Source organism: Trachurus trachurus (genome assembly GCF_905171665.1).
Source record: "Trachurus trachurus genome assembly, chromosome: 1".
Taxonomy (NCBI): domain Eukaryota; kingdom Metazoa; phylum Chordata; class Actinopteri; order Carangiformes; family Carangidae; genus Trachurus; species Trachurus trachurus.
In genome coordinates, this window is record NC_139891.1 from 38604307 (window position 1) to 38626986 (window position 22680).

Here is a 22680-nt window from a genome sequence, read left to right on the forward strand (position 1 = left end):
CGGGATCCAGTTCTTTCGGTCATGACCCAGAGTTCATGACCATAGGTGAGGGTGGGAACGTAGATCGACCGGTAAATCGAGAGCTTTGCCTTTCGGCTCAGCTCCTTCTTCACCACGACGGACCGATACAATGCTCGCATTACTGCGGCCGCCTGTCGATCCGCCTGTCGATCTCGCGCTCCGTTCTCCCCTCACTCATGAACAAGACCCCAAGATACTTAAACTCCTCCACCTGAGGCAGGAACTCTCCCTCGACCTGGAGGGTGCAAGCCACCTTTTTCCGGTCGAGAACCATGGCCTCGGACTTAGAGGTGCTGATTCTCATCCCAGCTGCTTCACACTAGGCTGCAAACCGCCCCAGTGCATGCTGAAGGTCCTGGCTCGAGGGAGCCAACAAGACCACATCATCCGCAAAAAGCAGAGATGAAATCAAGTGGCTCCCGAACCGTACCCCCTCCGGCACTTGGCTGCGCCTAGAAATTCTGTCCATAAAAATAATGAACAGAACCGGTGACAAAGGGCAGCCCTGCCGGAGTCCAACACATACCGGGAACAGGTCTGAGCTCCTGCTCCGGTCATACAGGGACCGTACAGCCCTCAGCAGAGGGCCTCCGACCCCATACTCCCGGAGCACCTCCCACAGGATGCCACGTGGGACACGGTCGAAAGCCTTCTCCAAGTCCACAAAACACATGTGGACTGGTTGGGCAAACTCCCATGCACCCTCGAGCACCCTGCGGAGGGTGTAGAGCTGGTCCAGCGTTCCACGGCCAGGACGAAAACCGCATTGTTCCTCCTGAATCCGAGGTTCGACTATCGGCCGAATTCTCCTCTCCAGCACCCTGGAATAGACTTTCCCCGGGAGGCTGAGGAGTGTGATCCCCCGGTAGTTGGAGCACACCCTCCGGTCCCCCTTTTTGAAGAGAGGGACCACCACCCCGGTCTGCCAGTCCAGAGGCACTGTCCCCGACTGCCACGCGATGCTGCAGAGGCGTGTCAGCCACGACAGCCCTGCAACATCCAGAGACTTGAGGTACTCAGGGCAGATCTCATCCACCCCTGGTGCCTTGCCACTGAGGAGCTTCCTGACTACCTCAGTGACTTCAGCTTGGGTGATGAATGAATCAACCTCTGAATCCTCAGCCTCTGCGTCCTCGACGGAAGGCGTGCCAGTGGGATTGAGGAGATCCTCGAAGTATTCCTTCCACCGTCCGACGATATCCCCAGTCGAGGTCAACAGCTCCCCTCCTCCACTGTAAACAGTGTTGGCGGAGCACTGCTTCCCCCTCCTGAGGCGTCGGATGGTTTGCCAGAATTTCCTCGAGGCCGACCGGTAGTCCTCCTCCATGGCCTCCCCGAACTTTTCCCAGACCCGAGTTTTTGCTTCCGTGACCGCCCGGGCTGCTGTCCGCTTGGCCTGCCGGTACCCGTCAGCTGCCTCGGGAGTCCCCCGAGCTAGCCAAGCTCGGTAGGACTCCTTCAGCTTGACAGCATCCCTTACTTCCGGGGTCCACCACCGGGTTCGGGGATTACCGCCGCGACAAGCGCCGGAGACCTTACGGCCACAGCTCCGGACGGCCGCGTCAACAATGGAAGTGGAGAACATGGTCCATTCAGACTCAATGTCTCCGGCTTCCCTCGGAATCTGGTCAAAGCTCTCCCGGAGGTGAGAGTTGAAGACCTCCCTGACAGGGGATTCTGCCAGACGTTCCCAGCAGACCCTCACGATACGCTTGGGTCTGCCAAGTCTGACCAGCTTCCTCCCCTGCCAGCGGATCCAACTCACCACCAGGTGGTGATCAGTTGACAGCTCAGCCCCTCTCTTCACCCGAGTGTCCAAGACATACGGCCGGAGATCAGATGACACGACTACAAAGTCGATCATTGACCTCCGGCCTAGGGTGTCCTGGTGCCACGTGCACTGATGGACACCCTTATGCCTGAACATGGTGTTCGTTATGGACAAACTGTGGCTAGCACAGAAGTCCAATAACAAAACACCGCTCGGGTTCAGATCAGGGAGGCCGTTCCTCCCAATCACACCTCTCCAGGTAACACTGTCGCTGCCCACGTGGGCATTGAAGTCCCCCAGCAGAACGATGGAGTCCCCGGTTGGAGCACTTTCCAGCACCCCTCCCAGGGCCTCCAGGAAGGCCGGGTACTCTGCACTGCCGTTCGGCCCGTAGGCCGAGACAACAGTGAGAGACCTATCCCCGACCCGAAGGCGCAGGGAAACGACCCTCTCGTTCAGTGGGGAGAACTCCAACACATGGCGGCTGAGCTGGGGGGCTATGAGCAAGCCCACACCAGCTTGCCGCCTCTCACCGTGAGCAACTCCAGAGTGGAAGAGAGTCCAGCCTCTCTCAAGGAGTTGGGTTCCAGAGCCCAGGCTGTGCGTGGAGGTGAGCCCGACTATCTCTAGCCGGTACCTCTCAACCTCCCGCACGAGCTCAGGCTCTTTCCCCCCCAGCGAGGTGACATCCCATGTCCCTAAAGCCAGAGTCGTTGTCCGGGGATTGGGTCGCCGGGGCCCCCGCCCACGGCTGCCACCCAAAACACACGGCACCGACCCCTCATGGTCCTTCCTGCGGTTGGTGGGCCTACTGGAAGGCGGGCCCACGTCGCTCCTTTCATCCCGGATTTACTCAAAAATAGAATTTTGCACAGAGCCAGACCCAGAGTGGGCTCAAATTCAATTTTCTTTTCTGTACAGCTTTAACAGGTGGAGGTCGACCATGAACATCCTCCTCCAGAGTCTAGTAGGGCTGACCCGATTACCATATTTTGATAATCATAGCGTAAATAATGAATTATGGCAAACAAACACATGTCTCCAAAGTCAGGCAGGTTTCCAGGATGCCAAGTAGCCGTTGCCGATGAGAACCGGTGTCAACAAAAACAATCGATCACGGACTTCATGATCGATTACCATGGCAACGAACGAAGCTTCGATTTTTGGGGGTTCAGCCTTACAGTCTAGTTAAACCTCTGTCATCCAGAGTCTGGAGGATGTTTCTCTTATTTAAAGGGATAGTTCAACATTTTGGCAAATTGGCCCATTGCCATAATTGCTATAGTCATAGCAGTAGGTTCGTTACCTTTAATTGTAGGTGTAAGCTATTTTTAGTACAGCGGAGCGCAGCAGCAGGCTGCTCAGAGCTACGCTATGGAGGCTAATGGAATTTCTTGGTTTCCCTCATCAAACTCATCAAATACAAAATCCCAAAACTCCACAGCGCTTTTGTAGACAAGTTGTGAGCTGCACAACCACCACGCTATGAGATAATGACGGAACGATACGAAACGGAGCCGTTTTCGAGGTAAATTCATACAAAACCGCTGATGCGCGTTGCGTTCAGGGACAGTTTTTCAGCAAGCAGTCTCCGTATTTACCCTGTATTTACCTCGAAAACGGCTCCGTTTCGTATCGTTCCGTCATTATCTCATAGCGTGGTGGTTGTGCAGGTCACAACTTGTCTACAAAAGCGCTGTGGAGTTTTGGGATGTTGAATTTGATGAGTTTAATGAGGGAAACCAAGAAATTCCATTAGCCTCCATAGCGTAGCTCTGAGCAGCCAGCTGCTGCGCTCCGCCGTACTGAAAATAGCTTACACCTACAATTAAAGGTAATGAACCTACTGCTATGACTATAGCGATTATGGCAATGGGCCAATTTGCCAAAATGTTGAACTATCCCTTTAACCTTTATTTTAAAGCAGAAGTGAGTGATATATTTGTGTTAATATAAGTCTTAAATAGTTCTATCTTCCGACAGCAATCACTTACATAGAGTGTTTGGACTGAAACACGGGTCTCTCAGTCCCTCTGCTCTGCTCTGAGCCGAAGAGAAAACATTTATCGTATCCTACAGTTTTTATCCAATGAGGAGAGAGAACGGCATGCAGGGCTGTGTGTGCAGCCAAGGAACGCCGTGAATGTGGTGACGTAGCGACGAGGACTGTTATGGTGCGTTCAAGGAAACTCGTATTTTTCCGACCGTGAAGTGGTACCAGTTCGATCTGGTACGAGTTCACCGGTCGGAAGTTACGAGTGGCCGTTATAGTGACTTTCACCGGTAAAACAGGTCAGAAAAACACGAGTGGGTTGCCTGGAACGCTACAAAGTCGTAAGTTGTGACTTGAAGCTGTAATTTACGATTTCAAAAGCCTGCCTGGAACGCAGCATTAGCGAAAACGTCTGAGTCTGAGCCCCCAATGCTGTGGTGAGAAGTAGGTTTTTGAAAGCCTCAAGTGAGATAAGTCTATCGATTTTCAGTGAGTTTTGTAATTTATTCCATCGGTGTGGGGCGTAGAAGGAGAAGGCAGTGTGTCCTCGTTCTGAGTCTGTGTGAGGGAGTTGGAGTCTGATGAGGGGCTGTCTGTCTGTGGTTTCCTCCTCTGGAACTCTGACCAGCTGGGCAGTCTGTCTCAGATCATCTGTCACTAACTTTTATCTTCACAGCGCCACTAGTGTCGTCACTCTGAGGAGAAACTCTCAGAGTGACGACACTAGTGGCGCTTTTCCACTACACTTTAACAGCACTGCTCAGCTCTACATGGCGCGGCGCGGCACTGCATGGCGCGGCGTGGCTCGGCACTGCTCGGGACCAGATGGCGCGGCATGGCTCGGCACTGCTCGGCACTGCATGGTGCGGCACAGCTTGGCACTACATGGCACTACATGGCGCGGCTCGGCACTGCATGGCGCGGCTCGGCATGGCGCGGCACTGCTCGGCACTACATGGCACAAAGGCTCTGCATGGCGCGGCGTGGCTCGGCACTGCTCGGCACTGTATGGCGCGGCTCGGCATGGCGCGGCACTGCTCGGCACTACATGGCACAAAGGCTCTGCATGGCGCGGCGTGGCTCGGCACTGCTCGGCTCTGCATGGCGCGGCACGGCTCCACATGGCGCGGCGCGGCTTGGCACAGCTCGGCTCTGCATGGCGCGGTACGGCTCGGCACAGCTCGGCTCTGCATGGCGCGGTACGGCTCGGCACAGCTCGGCTCTGCATGACGCGGCACGGCTCGGCACAGCTCGGCTCTGCATGGTGCGGCACGGCTCGGCACTGCTCGGCACTGCTCGGCACTAGATGGCGCGGCATGGCTCGTCACTGCTCCGCATGGCGTGGCACTGCTCGGCTCTGCATGGCGTGGCACGGCGCGGCACTGCTAGGCTCCGCATGGCGTGGCACGGCCCGGCACTGCTAGGCTCCGCATGGCGTGGCACGGCGCGGCACTGCTAGGCTCCGCATGGCGTGGCGTGGCTCAGTACTAAAAATGGTACCTGGTACTATTTCAGTACCTGGTACCAGGTACTAGGGCTAGTGGAAAAGCAGTTTCCGGGCTCGTGGCTGTGAGCACCCAACTCAATAGGGTTTGAATGGAAAGTAGACGCCCAGAGCGCTGAAAGCGCGCCTGGTGGACACGGCCCCTAAGACTGTAGACCACTTACAACAGAATTCAAAATAGGCTGGGATAATAAATCAAAGGAAAAGTTTATCAAAAAAGAAATATTGCTCAACTCTCCAAAAACAAAAACTACAGTCTGTACAGACAGTCATGACACGTGCCTCAGCTCATTTGATTTTGTTTTTAAGACTTTATAAAGTCGTGAAAAGACTTTTTAATACTTTTTAAGGGTCTTAAAGCAGAAGTGAGTGATCCGGTCGTTTTGGCTAATGCTGCGTTCCAGGCAGGCTTTTGAAATCGTAAATTACAGCTTCAAGTCACAACTTACGACTTTGTAGCGTTCCAGGCAACCCACTCGTGTCTCTCCGACCTGTTTTACCGGTGAAAGTCACTATAACGGCCACTCGTAACTTCCGACCGGTGAACTCGTACCAGATCGAACTGGTACCACTTCACGGTCGGAAAAATACGAGTTTCCTTGAACGCACCATAACAGTCCTCGTCGCTACGTCACCACATTCACGGCGTTCCTTGGCTGCACACACAGACCTGCATGCCGTTCTCTCTCCTCATTGGATAAAAACTGTAGGATACGATAAATGTTTTCTCTTCGGCTCAGAGCAGAGCAGAGGGACTGAGAGACCCGTGTTTCAGTCCAAACACTCTATGTAAGTGATTGCTGTCGGAAGATATAACTATTTAAGACTTATATTAACACAAATATATCACTCACTTCTGCTTTAATTTTCCCAAAATTGATTTATCACCTTTTAATACTTTTCAAGACCCCGCGGATACCCTGTTTTTACCTTGAAACATTCAGTTTTCCTGTTTGTTGATTTTTCTCACATGAACCTGCAGCTTTAGCACTCAGTCGCATCTCTTTTAAAGTTGTGTTTTAATTCATTTTTCCAGCAGAGTTTGTTATATTTCCTGACCATTTAATCTCACACACAGCACGTGACTTATTAGTCGATGCTTCTTCTATAAAATCTAAAAAATATCTCTACACGCTGCTGGAGAAGAGACGACAGAACAGTCGACTTCCTCCGGCTTCCTGCTGCTGCTCTGGTTTTGCTTTGACGGGTGGAAACAGACGAGGAATTTCAAAATAAAGGCGCGTTCATGAGATGATAATATGTCTAGGGCTGCAACTAACGATTATTTTCATTATCGATTCATCTGTTGATTATTTAAACGATTAATCGATTAGTTGTTTGGTCAATAAAATGTTGAATAATATCAACCAGTGTTTCTCAAACCACCAGACGACATCGTCCTCAAATGTCTTGTTTTGTCCACAAACCAAAGAGAGACTCAGTTTATTGTCATAAAGGAACAAAGAAACCAGAAATATTCACATTGAAGAAGCTGGAATCAGAGAATCTGGACTTTTTTTCCTTTAAAAAACTACTCAAACTGATTATTAGATTATCAGAATATTTGACGATTAATAATCGATTATTGTTTGATTAATCGATTTATTGTTGCAGCTCTAAACATGTATCCCTCTCCTCTGTCGCCGTCGTCCCAGTGAATCTGTTTCATTAATGACTGAAAATACTTTTGTGTCGTCTTTGTGCTCGTGAACAGATGTTGGCAGCTGCAGATGTTGTTTTTCTCTCTCGTCCAATCAGCTGCCGTCTCTCTGTCTCTCACCTTGATCCACTGGTCGGTGGCGACGCCGCTCACGGTGACGGTGGTCTCGGGTCTGTCCAGCAGAACGTTGAGCTTGGTGCACTTTGGGTCCTCGCTGGTGCAGATGCTGATGGGAACCATCCAGCTGGGACAGTCTTCACCTGGACAGACGGACAGTTCAATTCAATTCAATTCAAAAAACTTTATTCATCCCCAACGGGACAGACAGAGGAGACAGTTCAGTCTGCTGCGTCCAGAGATAGTAAGAGAGTACAAATACTACTGGTCAAAATTTACTCTGTTACAAGTAAAAGTAGCTCAGTCAACATGTTACTGCAGTAAGAGTAAAAGAGTACTTGCTTTTAAAGGTACTTAAGTATCCAAAAGTACATGCTTTTAAATGTACTTTAAGTCAAAGTCAGAGTCAGAGTAAATGTCTTATTGTTCACATCAATGAATGACTCTAATTGTTTCTAAATGAATGTAAGGAGCTTTTAACTCTTGTTAGTGAGAATGAACTCTTTGAAAGCAGCTGCACTGATGTGCTGCTTTTAGGGGTTAGGGTTTCCTTCACAGACAAACACAGCTTGTGTCCAATAGGATTTTAGAAAAAGACCTGAAAGTAACCAGTACTTTTCAGCCTTCCTACTAATTAACTCCAGTAAAAGTACAAATATTTGTCTTGGAAATGTATTCAAGTAAGAGTAATAAGTAGCAAAGAAATCTAATACTGTTAAAGCAGCGTGTAGCAGCGTGTAGCAGCGTGTGGTGGTCGGTGCTACTGACCGTTGTGTGGTCCACTGGCACAGAACTTCTTCTGAGACAACGTGAGGATGCGGTCGTCACCTTGCTGTAAACCACGACACCGTGGTCAGAGAGAAACAAACACACTGCAGAGTTACAACAACAACACTCCTCTCTCTTTTACAAACAGCAGAGACAACAGACGGCAGTCGGGTTGGACCATTATGGAAAAGGTCATAATCAAAATTACAAAAAAAATAATCATTTTTCTCGGATTATATACACCGTAATTTTCAGACTATAGAGCGCACCTGAATATTAGGGCTGGGACGATATGCTTTTTCCCCCCGATTCGATTCTTCTACGATTTTTTGGAAGCCGATTTGGTTTAAATTGCGATTCTACGATAATGCCGGTTTTCTCGATCTTTAGTCTGCATTTTTAACACCAGTGAAACAGTTGAATGATTATGATTGCCTACAGACTATTCCAGGAAACGTATTTCCCCCAAAAATACACATCACATGTAAGTCAGTTTTTAAGATTCATTCAGCAGCAATATATATACTCTAATGTTTACTCTCTTTTCAAAAGCCTGGACTGCATAAAAGAGGCAAAAATAAAGGAGTATAGAAAAAAACAGGCTTCTGACAAAATGAGATATACAGTAGTACGGTAAAGTACGGTAAGTTTTATGATCGTGTGAATCCAGAATCTAAATCATGAGCCAGATTCTATGAACGGTCCAGGCCGAGGACGGCTGAGTGTCCAGAGAGACGAACCTGCTCCTGGTCCACTACGATGATGGGGAAGCCCATCTGCTTGGTCCACGAGCCCATCACCGCGGCGATGGGTTTCCCACTGGCCTGTTCCAGACAGTCCCATAGGTCCTCTGTGGACAGACAGAGAGAGGACGACACTAAACCAACCATCTTACTTCAAAAACAAAAGTCATAAACAAAGCAAAACTAGTTGCAACCGACCAATCAGCTCTTTATAAATACATATGAACTCAAATTCAAACACCTGGTGGACTTCAAAACTGCTGCCAACAACAAGCTGTCTGACTGTCTTCAGAAAATGTTCAATAAAAGACAAAGTCATTACAACTTCAGACAGGTGTGTAGATTCAGAAAGACAAAAATCAGAACCAACACTAATCTAAAAGTCTGGAGAATGACTTAAAAACATGCAGTATGCTACAATAACCTCATTTAAAAAAACATTCAGAAGTAGGAGGATAGATTCATATAAGTTAGAGCAATGGACTGTGGCGTCTGCTGTGCTACATCCAGGCTTCCTACACATTTGAAATGTCAAAACTCCACTTTTTCCAGAAAAAAAATCGATTTATTTGTGACATTTGAGTAATTAGATGTGTATCATGTAAAAAAATTATGCAATTAATGGTTTGTTTTCATTATTCTGATATGTCACCAAATCATTTCCAGGAGATTGTAGCTAATCAAACCCAGATAAGTATTGAGATATGAGATAAATATAGTATTTCCATACACTAGTTTCCATTTTCCATACTTTTCCAGACCTGGAAATGTATACAATCAAATAGTTTTCCTTACAAACTTTTTTCTTTTTTTTTTTTTTTTACTTTATTTACTGATAAAAGGAAACAGTAGATGCATAGTTTTTAATATAACCTGATTTATAATGGGGGAAGGCAGAATAAACTAAGCTTCAGCCTACACTTCTTCAGTCTAAATGTCTATCAGGGTTCCTACACATTTGAAATTTCCAAATTCCATACTTTTTCCAGACCCTAATTTCCAGACTTCTCTGTAAAAATGAGTAAATAGTTGTGCATTATATTAAAAAATCATGCATTTAATAATTTGTTTTCATTATTCTGAGTATGTGTATGCCATTATGTAACCAAATAATTTCCAGGAGATTGTAGCTATAGGTAGCGCATACAAAAATAATTAACCCAGATAACTTCAGATAAGACCAAACCCAGATAAGTATTAAGAAAAATATATTTCCATACAATAATTTCCATTTTCCATACTTTTCCAGACCTGGAAATGTATAAAATCAAATTCCATACTTTTCCATACTTTCCATACTTTCGTAGGAACCCTGTATTATACACTTTCTTTATTTACTTATTGTTTACTTTGATTAGCGTATTTTCTGTTTTGTCACTTTTTCTTAGACCCTGTCCGTCTCTCTGCTGTGTTTATGTTGAGCTGTAATTTTCTACTGAACAATCAACAGCCGTGTCGAGAGTGAAATGGGTCCTTCATGAACTTTCTTACCTGTCGATGCGTTTTTGTGTTGGAACTTCAAAAGATAAGCGTTCATTCCTTTCCTAAAGTCCTGCAACAGAAGAACCAACGTTGATGAGATTATAAAAACTGTAAACGACGATGATAATGATGATGATGATGATGATGTCGTCATGCGGCCACCGACCTCGTCTCCTATGTAGTTGTGCAACATGCGGATCACAGACGCTCCTTTGCTGTAGGAGATGGCGTCGAAGATCTCGTCGACCTCTGATGGATGACCAACGTTCACCTGGAGGAGAGAAGTCATGTGATGGGATGTCACAGTTACTTGTTTTGACAATTAATCGCGGTATTAAACGCCACAATTAATTAATCGTAAAGATTCCTAAATACCGTCACTTTCCAAAAAACACGATGGTGGAACCTTTATCGGCAGATGTGGCGCAAAAATAAAGGTAAATGCTCAGATACTGGTCCATTTATCTAACGTAACATGAATTGGTAGGAATTTAAATGTTAGTGTGTCATTTTTAATAATATTTTTTTTTTTCTTTAAAGCAAAACAAAACAAAAAACGATTAAAATAAACGCAAATATTTGGTATAGATAACAATTTATGACCTGAAACATTTCCCCTGGGGGATTAAGAATTGGTCATATATTAATAGAGATACTTGAAACATTTTGCATAAATAATGAGCAGTGTAATTATATTTTGACTGTATTTGATTTTACACATTCATAGTGTTGTGAAATTAATTAGTGCATAATAATCGTGATAATTGTAATACCGTGATTATTTCTCTGACAATAATCGTACCAAGAAAATGTATAATCGTGACATCCCTACTCACGTTTAACTTTTATTTCCAGACTGAACCAACTTATTTACAGCTTAAATGTGACCTGATCCATCAAAATGAGTCACAGTGACCCAAATTTCAAAGTTGAGATTTTGGTATCAATGGAAAGATTAGAAAATAAGCTTTAAAATGATACCCTAGTCAAAGTCATACATTTGATGGTTTTCGAGATGTGGCCATTTGAATTATGATCTTTCACTCTCTTATTCTGTTCTAAAACCTGAGAAAATAGCAGTTAAAGTTAAAGTTTTTGCCAGTGACTCTGGCATCTGTTCCTGTACCACGTGATTACACGCACCCTGTACGGTCCCTTGTTGTCATAGAGACACCATTCAATGACCCTCGGAAAGCAGAGAATCTCACAATTCAGATGCTTTTTACAGCTCGTTTCTATCATAAACGGTTCAGAAGTTGTCATGTTTTGTTGACATGTTGTGATGTTTTGTTTTTGTAAAACATGTGCAAGCGTGTACGTTCGGTTTAGCATCGATGCTACGCTCTGTTAGCAACGATGCTACGCTCTGTTAGCGTCGATGCTACTCGGTTTAGCATCTGTTTCTGTACCCGTCCCTTCTCGTCATAGAGGCACCATTCAATGACCGTCGGAAAGCGGAGAATCCCGCGATTCAGATGCAGTTTACAGCTCGTCTCTATCATAAACGGTTCAGGAGATATTTCATGTTTTGCACCGAAGCAACGCTCATTTTCAGAGGGTTTAAGTTGCAAGTCGACTTTAATCATCATTTTCGTGCCTTTTCTCAATTATCTGGACTGTGAAACTTTGGGAGATTGTTTTTGAATGTCATTGCTTTGAAATTAGGGTAAAAAATTTTTTTTTATTTTCTATGGGTTTTCCACGTTATCAGCTGATTATCTAAAAATAGAACGTTGCGACTTCCGACTCATTTTGATGGAACGGGTCACAAATAATCTTCTCTGTCTCACTGGGAAAAGTCGTTTTCTCCTCAACTTTACTTTTGTTGAACTTAATATTTTCAACACTGACCAATCACCATTATGTAAAGTTTGTTTGTACATCCTTTGTATGTACATTTATTTTTTAATTGTCCATGTTTGGTCAGTTTGTGGTTAGATGTTCTAAAATTGGCCCATAAATATATAACTTTGAATTTACACTGTTAAATATTTTGTACTTGGTGTAAATTGCCTGCAGACGGAAAACACAATTATTCTCTTGGGGGGAAATATTTATTTATATTTAAGGCCCAATTAAAAAGGAACTTGAATTTGAATTAGTTTGTTTTTAAAAAAAAGTGTGAAGCCAGTTTCTTTTGGAAAAAATAACTGCAATAAATCAAGATAAGATAGAAAAGCACAACATGAAATGGGAAAAATCTAAGTTTGATTAAATGCATACTGAGCATTAACCGTCTAATTCTGTGTTTACATCCTTTTTGTTTTGTTTTTAACCTTTTCTGTCCTGTTTTGTTTTGTCAGTGGCGTTACATTGTGTGAATTTAAAGGACAATTCCTGGCAAATTCAACCTGCGGCTCTAGTTTCGTAATATTTTAGGTCTAAAAGAATGAATCTGAAGATTTTTCTTTTTAATTGCTCCTGTTTTGCGGTAGTCCACAACGCTCTGGTGGACAAGTTGTGAGCTGCACATTCACCACGCTATGAGACAATAACACAACGTTACCACACAGAGTTGTTTTAGAGGGAAATTCATGCAAAACCGCTGATGCACGTTGCCTTCAGGGACAGTTTTTCATCAAACAGTCTCTGAATTTCCCTCTAAAACAACTCTGTGTGGTAACGTTGTGTTATTATCTCATAGCGTGGTGAATGTGCAGCTCACAACTTGTCCACCAGAGCGTTGTGGAGTTGTTGGATTGTGTATTTGATGAGTTTGATGAGGGAAACCAATTAAGAAATCCCATAATGAGCCTCCGTTCGTAGCGTAGCTCTGAGCAGCTCACGGCTCTGCTCCGCCGTTCTAAAAACAGCTTGCACCGACAATTAAAGGTAACGAACCTACTGCTATGACTATAGGGATTATGGCGATGGGACAATTTGCCAAAATGTTGAACTAACACACACACACACTGACCTCTATGGGATGGCTGCTGTCCAGAGCGTCCAGGTCCAGAGCCCGGGTGTAGTCGGCCGAGACGAACTGGGTCCAGATGTCGTACTCTGGGAAGCAGTGGTCCACACACAGGTACTCGATCCACGACGCAAAGCCTTCGTTCAGCCACAGGTGGGTCCACCACTCCTACACACACACACACACACAGAGAGATCAGGCATGTTTGTCGTCACGTCCAACTGCTGCAGCGAATCACAGCTCTCTCTGAGGGATTATGGGTAAATTAACTCATTGAGTGCCAACCACGTAATTTCTCGTTTTTCGTTCCCATGCGTTGAGTGCCGAAAACGTAATTTTACGTTTTTTGCTTTTTTTTTAAATTATGAAAATAGACACTTTAATACACATTATATGTAAATTTGGGGACTCTACGACGAGGAGAACTGAAATAGATGACGATCAAAGTCACATGACAGCTCATGATCTGGAAGTTTTTATCATAACTCGGCTTCTGCAAACGAGTTCTGCATGCAGATGCAGCAGCTGCTGCAGCGCAGCTGCTCTGCTCTCACCCGCGAGGCTGCAGCTGCTCGGAGCTGAACCAGGAAGCTCTCAGCCGACAGTCCGCCCGGTCTTCACCTCGAGCAACACCGTGTCCTCCCCAAAGTCCCCCCGCGGTAAAATCTGATGGTCTCTGGGCCAAAGCAGACCGGCATCACCGACCCGAACCACAGAAGGACCGCGACCACCGGCGGGACCGGTGTTCCCGAGCCGCGGTGGCCGACTGACCCTCACGCTCCGCGGGGAGAAGCTGTGACACGGCACGGTGCGTCTGTGTTATTGTTGTTTAGTGGCGCCCCCCCCGCCCCCGATGGTGGTTTTGTGAATAGAACAACAATTGTTGTATATATTTATCTTATACGAGCCCTTTGATCCAGAAATGCGAGTGTCAGAAGAGCGACAGACACAAACAGAGCACCTTTCATAAAAGACGCTCTATCTCCTTTTCTAGAAAAAAAGGAGGGATTTTGGTGAAACCCAGCCATGTTTAGCTTGACTTTTCTCAGGAACGGAGGCACGTAGAAACAAACGGTTTGTGGCCACTTGAAGCATTAAGGTAAACCTTTCAATTGAGCCACAGTATGTGTTGGTGGCAATAATATAGAATACACTGTGGCTCTACATAAAAAGTCAAAAATGGTCTAAATTGCCGGTACACTTGACTAAAACTTTGGAAAGGAGCGCGGCACTCAATGAGTTAAAGGTAGGGTCTGGAGTTTTGTTCCTTGCAGTTTGTAAACAAAACATTGAAACTGGGCCCCTCCTCTCGGGCTAAACTGTGTAGCCTCCTGCTCCTGACAGCAGTCGTTGTCATGACAACAAAGGAAAGGAAATACAGTCTGAAAGAACCGCTGGAGCCGTGGGCCGATAGCCGACCAATCGCCAACACCGGGAGCCTCTGTGTATGTTTTTGTGCCTAAGAAGCGGGTGTTAGCAGGTGATGCTAACCGCTAGCCGAAGTTAGCATCGAGCTAGCTCACTACAACGGCTCTAATACTTGTTACCAGTGTCGGTGACGGTGGGGAATCGGTCCGCGGCTCCTGCGCTTCACTCAGACTGTATTTATTTTTCTTTGCGGTCCTGACTGCTGCTGCTGAGAGAGAGAGAGACGTGCTAGCTGCTAGCACTCGTTAGCATCAGACAGCTAGTGCAGCTAGCAGCCCTGAGCTACTACTCTGCTGCACGTAGCTTCACCTGAGCTCTGTCATTGGCTGGAGAGAAAACACCGACTCTCTCGCCATAGATATCTATGCTCTCTCGCGACTCTCTTGCTCTCCACCCAGAAACATCCACGTGCAGAACAAAATCTGAACAAAACAGAGCAAAAGACCCAAATACAGGCAGGGGTCTGGGGGGCTGCAGACACAGCCCCCACCACACAGGACTAGAAGCCCAGAGGTGATGATTTGTACAAGTCTAATGTTTATTTTTGGGCACAAAACTCCAGACCCAACCTTTAAGGTGAGAGATGAATTGTAAACAGAGTTTTTTTTCTCTTTCTCTCGCCGCCTTTAAACATTAAATCCAAGGACGGATCAAAGACCTTCAAGGCAGAGACTCACACCAAGGTTAATTACTACACACACACACACTTTCCCATTCACAAACATAAAATAAATACTTTACATTTCTATTTTTTATTCTAAGAATATTTTAATATCATGTTTATTTATGTCCGTTTTCAAGAAAAAACCCCGGCAAGGCCTCGTTAATTTTTCTCAACTTCACACACTTTTAAGGTTTTCAAGGACCTGTGAGAACTCTGATCACCACGGCAACCTGTCCCCAGTGTTTTGGGAGTTGGTTCGTGTTATTTGTGGACGTTGATGCGCCTCGTCTTGTTAACTGGATAAAACAGTCGACACTTGACTCAAGATATTGATGATAAACTTCACTTAGCATCAATATACTATAATTCTAGATATGAACAGGTTGAGTTTATAACTTCAGGATATTTAAAGTTAAACGTCTCAGTTCCTGCTGCATTAATCATCAGTTTTATTATGAAATTTTATATTTGGTCCATATTCACCTCCTTGTCTGAGTTTTTTTTTTTTTAATTTGCATAATATTATAATCAAGCAAGCTAAATAATTATAATCCAGTAACTAGTGATGTGTGGATCGATACTGAAATATCGATACTTCCAATACCAGGTCTGTGTGCTCAAAAATCGATTCTCAAATGAAAATATCGATACTTTTGATACTTCATACTTGTGGTAATGTATATAATTAACAGGAACATGGTGGAAAGTAACTAAACTATTGAGACCTTGTCTAAATGACACGCAGTTTTTAGGAACTACGCTGCTCACTCAACAGTCAGTCTGTCTCAGTCTGTGTAGAGTCGATGGCGGAGCGTAAGAGCAGTCATGTGTGGAGCTATTTCAGCTCCACAAACAGCGAAGACAGATATCTGTGGGAAAATTATAAATAATATTTTGGTTTAATGGTTTTATTATTTTACAATATGTTCTTTTTTTAGTGTTTGAAACACCATTTTCACATATTTTGTATGATTGTGTGAGTCCTCTGTTTTTTCTGTTTCTGTTGTATTAGCCTGGCTATATTGTAAACGAGGTCACTGCCTCAATATACTTCAGAGTTTAAAATAAATAGATACATATGTTATTCTGATGTCTTGTATCCTTAGGAAGCTATGACTTGAAATACACTACTTTTTTTTAGATTTACCAGGCACATTAAGTGTATTTGCACAAAGTATCGGATCGGTATCGCCGATACCAGCCTGAATTTTACTCAGTATCGGATCAGAAAGCAAATTTGTGGTCTCGAACATCACTACCAGTAACCAGGATGTGCAGGTGATAAAGGAAATCTCACCTCAGGAACATGAAAAAACAAAAAATTAAAAATTAAAAAAACCAGACCACAGCAGAAAAACACAACAATCAAACATAGAAACATCAAATCAAGAAGCAAGAGGAACTCAGAAACCACACAACTAGACTTGTGAGTGACTGACGGCTGCTCTGCTCACCATGGTGACCAAGTTCCCGAACCACTGGTGTGCGAGCTCGTGTCCGACCACCAGCGCCACCCACTGTCTGGAGGACGAGCACGAGTTCTTGGGGTCGATGAGCAGAGCCGTCTCCCTGGAAACAGACGGAGAGACACAGAGTACGTTTAGAGCCACATTAAGTAAATACATTGGCCTTTGGTCGCCCCTACATATTATGGTATTAAACTACATCTTTTTATTGAACTAGGCTAGTTAAATCACAGTAGCATATTAGTCAGGTGCAAATATGACTTGACCCCAAAAAAATTCTAACAAAAGGTTTCTCAGCTGTTTTTTATAGTATTAGATGACCTTAATAACATACTAAAAGTTTACCAAAATTTGACCACTAGAAAGGTGTTATTTTCAAGATGGCGTCTAAGATGGATAGGAAGCCTGAGGAGACACCACAGGTGAATCGGGTAAAAACTTTTAACTAACAGATTTCACCATGAAACTTCCCAAGTTTATCACTTACATTAAGACAAATATTTTTTGTATTACAAGTTTTGTCAAATTGTATGTTTAAATATGTAAATGAGGCAATATCTCATTAAATATGCGCTAATTTGCATACATTTCCAGAACCGAAAACTGAGCAATGGATAAAGCTACTTTCAAAATGATTGTTTTATTTTGTTGACATACTAGAGTCAGAGGTTTTTACAGAGGGGATTTTGGATATCTCTTTTTATCACTCTGTAAATGAGAAAATACTGTCACCAGCCCTAAAAATTCAAATATCGCCATGTTTTTAGGAGTAAAATGTTGTATAAATCAGGCTATGAATGATATATCAACAAACCCCTCTGTAAAAACCTTCAGAATATAGAAAGGGATCAAACTGGAAGGTTTGGTGTCTGCAAGTGCTGCTGAAGTGGAGATTTTGGGCTCAGAGTCTGAGGAAAAACTCATTTTGAGAAAACATGTACATGTAAAATTCCATGTAAATTGTACTTTTATGATTGGTTGCGGATACGGAGGAATTTAACCTAACTCTAACCCTATATACTGATTTGTTGAACTTACAGGCTTGTTACTAAGTATGTATTAATTATCATGATAAATAAAACTCAACCTGTCACACACAGCTCCATGTTGTCTGTGTGTGGTGTTCAGGGACAGTCAGGACAGTCTGAGGACAGACAGCTCTGAGGTTGAAGTTTATATTAATGCACCATGACACTCAGGGGTTAAAGCAAAAAAAAAAAAAATCTTTTGACTGCGGATACCCTGTTATTTCATATAAAAGTTGAAGTGCATACATATTTTATGATGCTGTGTATTTCAAGACACACCTCAGTCAGGAGGCCTGTTGATTGGTTCAAACAAGGTAATCAGTAGATGGGAATTAACGTCAGATTTAGTCACGGATCACCTTCAAACTCTCCTTGTCATGATATTTGAATTAATTATACATCAACACCAGCATCTATACTATTGAGCATCTGCGGCAGCGAGGGCTCTACCATAACATTTTTCTCAAGGAGCACGCCTAAAGTAAACTATTTGGGGGCACAAAAAGAAATCGGGGAGCAAAATAAAAAATGTTTAAGATGTTTAATTTAAGACATTTTAAGGCCTAAAATTAAGATTTTCAAATTTTAGACTTTTTAAGACCCAGCAGATAGCCTGCCTGCGTCAACACTGTGAGCAGAGGGTTTCACAGAGGAAGGAAATAAATGAGTGATCTGGATTTCAACAAATCTACTGTTTATTCCTGTGGATGTTATGTTTAATCTCATGTTATTAATATATTAAGTCTGTATCATCATATTTATGTTGTTTCCATCTATCTCCTCCTCTGGGTGAAACCAGCAGCTGTGTGAAGTCTAATAGCTGTGATTTGCTGTTTGAGGCGTTAAGGTGTTGGTGGTTAGTGGATGTGAAGGATTCAACCTGAGCTCCGTCACGTTTCTGTTCTCTGGACAAACAGGGAACTGGTTCGGTTTCAAAAACAAAAAGGAAAACTTGTTTGTGTTCATCATGTTCTTCTCTCCATGATGTGAAACCGTGACACGCAGTCTCTTCTCTTCCTTCTCTGGCTGGTTGTTGGGTTTTTTTTGTCTTTGTTTTTGCAACTAAATCAACTGAATAAAGTTGGAAATGAGGTCAAACGGTCTCCACTCGCAGGTCGACTGGATATATTTATATATTTGTTTGGTTTCCTATAATTATTAGGTAGAAAACGACTACAGCCATGGACCACTTGAGGTTTGTGGGGCGGGGGCTGTTTCTTATTTTCAATTTATTATCATTAGTAATATTATTATTATACTGCAATTATTTTTGCATGCCACATCTCTAAATAAATAAATAGTAAAAATGTTCTGCTGCTAAACTTCCTGTCTCTTCTGGCTCACAACAAACTTGTAGTTTTTTTTTTTTTTTTTTTAACTGTTGACGTCTCAGTTTTTGCTGCTGAGACTCAGCAACAAGTTGTAAAAGTTATAACAAATGACACATAATTCAAATTCAAAGTCATCCACCACCATATTGTCATAGACCTTATTGTCAGTCTGGAATGAATTCAACACTATAAATAATAATAATAATAATAATAATAATAATAATAATAATAATAATAATAATAATAATAATAATAATAATAATAATAATAAATTCATATTTAAATTCTGTCCTGACATTGTGTCCAACCCTGACAGCTCCTTAAAGATCAATATGATACACACATTATCTAATTTGTAAAAGGATTTCTTTATATATATATAAAAAAAAGGGGTAGACAATACTTTCTGCCCCCATTCATTCAGGAATTTTATTATTATCTTTGTATTAAACTGTTTTTCTTTTCTTTTTTCAATGAATGAAACTAATAAATAAACTAAATTAAACTTACATGATGATGAAACGTTGGTTATAAACTGTTTTTACATCACTGTGTTCACTGTACAAACTAAAACCATCTCAGTGACGGTGAATGAAACGTCAGAGAGGAAACTCACCTGTAAGTTACAAGGCCCCAGTTTTCCATGGCACCTGGAGGAAGAGGAGGAGGAAGAGGAGGAGGAGGAGGAGGAGAGTGTGTGTTTTATTAATTATCAACATTCGACTGTTTCACTACGATAGTTTCACTGTGATCCACGTGAGTTTGACTGTGACGACTCACCAGCAGCAAAATCAGCGATAGCTATGAGATCAATTTTAGGCAACGGATAAGGAACACTGAAGTAGTCTTTGTAGAAAGGTAAGGTCTTCGTCGCAACCTGCAACACACACACACACACACACAATTATTTGATGGCAAAGAGAAAAGTTGATGTCAGAGGAAACTGTTTCCCTCCAAAGAAACATATCAAGTCGACGACGGCAGTTCGCCAGCCTGTCAGACTTGATGCAATGAAACAGCGGCTAAAAGAGGAAAAACGTCTGATATGAATCATCACCTGCAGTGATACACACCCGGGTTTGTACGGCAAAGTAAACTAAGTAAACAGTAACTACATTACATTTAAATGTAACAACAAAAAACTATTAAAGAAATACTTCCTCTGAAGGATTAAAGGGATACTTCACCCATGTTTACATCATACATCCAATGGTTTACAACGACAAACGGACATCTCGCAGCAAATCTCTGTTGGAGCTACTGCTACAACAAGGCTAAAAACAGAGATCACATTAATTTTTTCTGAACTATTTTTTCATGTCTTGGCTTCAGGACACTTGGGTCAGTACAGACCAGCAGTATGGAGGTATCTGGATGTTTCATAGTGTGTGTTTAATTTGGACGATTCAAAAATGAACTCTATCTGTCGCCATTATATGAAAATCCATTTTGATGACTCTGAAAGTTCTCCAAACCCTTCCTTGCCACGACGGTGAGTAGAAAATTGGTGAATTATCGATTTTGGGTGAAGTATCCCTTTAATAATTGGTTCTATATTAAAAGATACTTTAAATATTTTGTTTATACAATTAGTAATGCAATTATATTTTGGACTATATTTGATTTTACACATTCATAGTGTTGTAATCGTACCAAGAAAATCTATCATCCTGACTTCCCAGCTGCAGAGACTTGGACTAAAACGGTGGTTTCCTGTTTGGAAAGTGTGTTTTCATGTGTGTGTGTTCACGTGTGTGTTCATGTGTGTGTGTTGGTTCTCACCTCCAGTGCAAACTTGCCCTGCTCGGACTTCCCCACGGGCGTGTAGACGCGTACCGTTATTCCGTCTGACGACTGGCTCTCCACGTAGTCGTACTCACCGATGACAAAAGCTACAAGGTAGGTGGACATGATGGGCGTGGTGGCGAACTTCACCTCCACCAGGTTCTCGTCCTCCGGATATGGCTTTCGATCAATGACATTCTGACCAGAGAGACGAGAGGGAGAGAGGGAGGAGAGGGAGGAGAGTTATGTTAGGTGGGAGGTTTTTATCTTGTTTTTTTTATCAGGGTAAATACAGGAATCTTGAAGTTAATTCTAACACCTTTTTAAAGCTAGGGTCTGTAATCCTGGAAAACTAGCAAGAGAGCGAGCAAGATTTGAAAAAAGCACCTCCTAAAGTTCCTCCCCCCTGCTCCCCCTCCCGTCAGTGAGTCCGTCCAAGCCACGCCCCCACACACTAGCACGCGCACAGAAGCAGCACGGAGGAGAGGACAGCTACGAGCTAAGGGCTACGAGCTACGAGCTAACGAGCTAGGAGTATTTTTGGACGACAACAAACAGTCATGTCTCACTTACCGTACCTGTAAGTAAACTATATTATTATTTTTGTTTGTTTTATAGCACATCAGTCTGTGCAGACCCAGGGGCAGGTCGGGTCTGAAGGTCTGAATCTGCTGAATCTTCCCGAGGATCCGGCTGGATTCAGACCCATCAGCTAAATTACATTGTAGCCTGATTGTGATGTGTTTTTCACTGACAAATGTGTATTTAGTGTTTTTATTAGTCACATAGCATATCTGCCTAACTCAGTTTTTCATTGAAACTGATGCAGGGTGATGCAGAAGTGTTAGGAAAGTAAATTTAGGCCAATACCTCAATTTGGCTACATAAATTAGTTAGGCAGATATGCTAATAGGATAACGATATCTTTGTTGTTTGATCGTTAGAGTTTACACGATGACAGCACTGGCTCAGACCGAGCTACAGTCTGGGCCTTTTTTTTTTCTCTTGATCTCAACATAATCAAGAACTGTAAACAACTGTAAACAATGACATGCCATTTACTGTGAACACAACATTTCTGTTAGAGAGTTCATTGTCATTCATAAACTGTAAAATAAAAAATAATAAATGAAATTCCAGTAATATTAGTAATAAAGGACAACATGATGAGAAAGTCTAATCTTCTTGATGAACTATTCTCTTTACAGGCTAGAAATGAACGACTTGAGCTTGGAAGAATCTCATCAACCCAAACCTCCTGTTTGATACCTGCAGATGTCAGCATCAGGAGATGCTCCTCCGCCAGGCCCTCCAGCTTCACGTCTACCTAGTTCCTGTGTCTGGAAAATAAAGAGACCGCTACCCAGATCCTCATGGACAGTATAAAGGTTTTGTCCCTTGTAGAGTGTAAACACACTGTAAGATTTACTAGAGCCCTGCTGTTTATACTGTGTTCTACATTAGATTCCTGTCAAATTTGCACTGAAGTTTACAGTCTGTACATTCCAAAGTTATTTTATTATTCTTATTTATATTTTTGACTTGTATTTAAATTTTGTCTTTTGTTATTTATATTGTTTTTAATAAAAATTTGAAAGTGATGAATGCCTCTCATTTTAGTATTTCTGCAAAAGAAGCTATACATTTTCTCACCACCACAACAAAAATAAGTGATTACAGAAAAATTACAACAAAGTTGGTATAACCCTTTATTGTTACATAGGTATCTGTACATTTTCAACATGAGTATATCTACACATTGGAGAAGGTGTTTACATGGAAAAGGTGTTTCCAGGGAAGGCAGACAGGTCAGGCTGTGTATGAGGAGTGTTTTGTCAGCTCTGTTGATCTGCAATGTAACTGTAGTCCATCTCCACCTTTTCTGTGGAAAGGCTCCACTTCTTCCACTTTTTATTGTACACCTTGCCGTATCTGTAATAAGAGAAAAGATAATAAGCTTTGTGTGATACATTCATATTAGCTTACAGTTTACTCGGGGTGGAGT

General features: G+C 43.0%; 1 protein-coding gene across 2 annotated transcripts in view; it reads right to left on the reverse strand.

The window, feature by feature from the left end:
• The window catches only part of npepps (aminopeptidase puromycin sensitive), a 64750-nt gene that overhangs the window by 22082 nt on the left and 19988 nt on the right, over positions 1-22680 (reverse strand). For both annotated transcript variants that reach the window (XM_083970082.1, XM_083970083.1), the window contains 10 exons: positions 20673-20873; positions 19671-19767; positions 19507-19540; positions 16520-16634; positions 12977-13141; positions 10226-10330; positions 10069-10129; positions 8575-8684; positions 7835-7898; positions 7070-7209 (listed from right to left, as the gene is read on the reverse strand). In XM_083970082.1, coding sequence (XP_083826208.1) covers positions 7070-7209; positions 7835-7898; positions 8575-8684; positions 10069-10129; positions 10226-10330; positions 12977-13141; positions 16520-16634; positions 19507-19540; positions 19671-19767; positions 20673-20873 — 1092 coding nt within the window. The remainder of the gene's footprint in view (positions 1-7069; positions 7210-7834; positions 7899-8574; positions 8685-10068; positions 10130-10225; positions 10331-12976; positions 13142-16519; positions 16635-19506; positions 19541-19670; positions 19768-20672; positions 20874-22680) is intronic.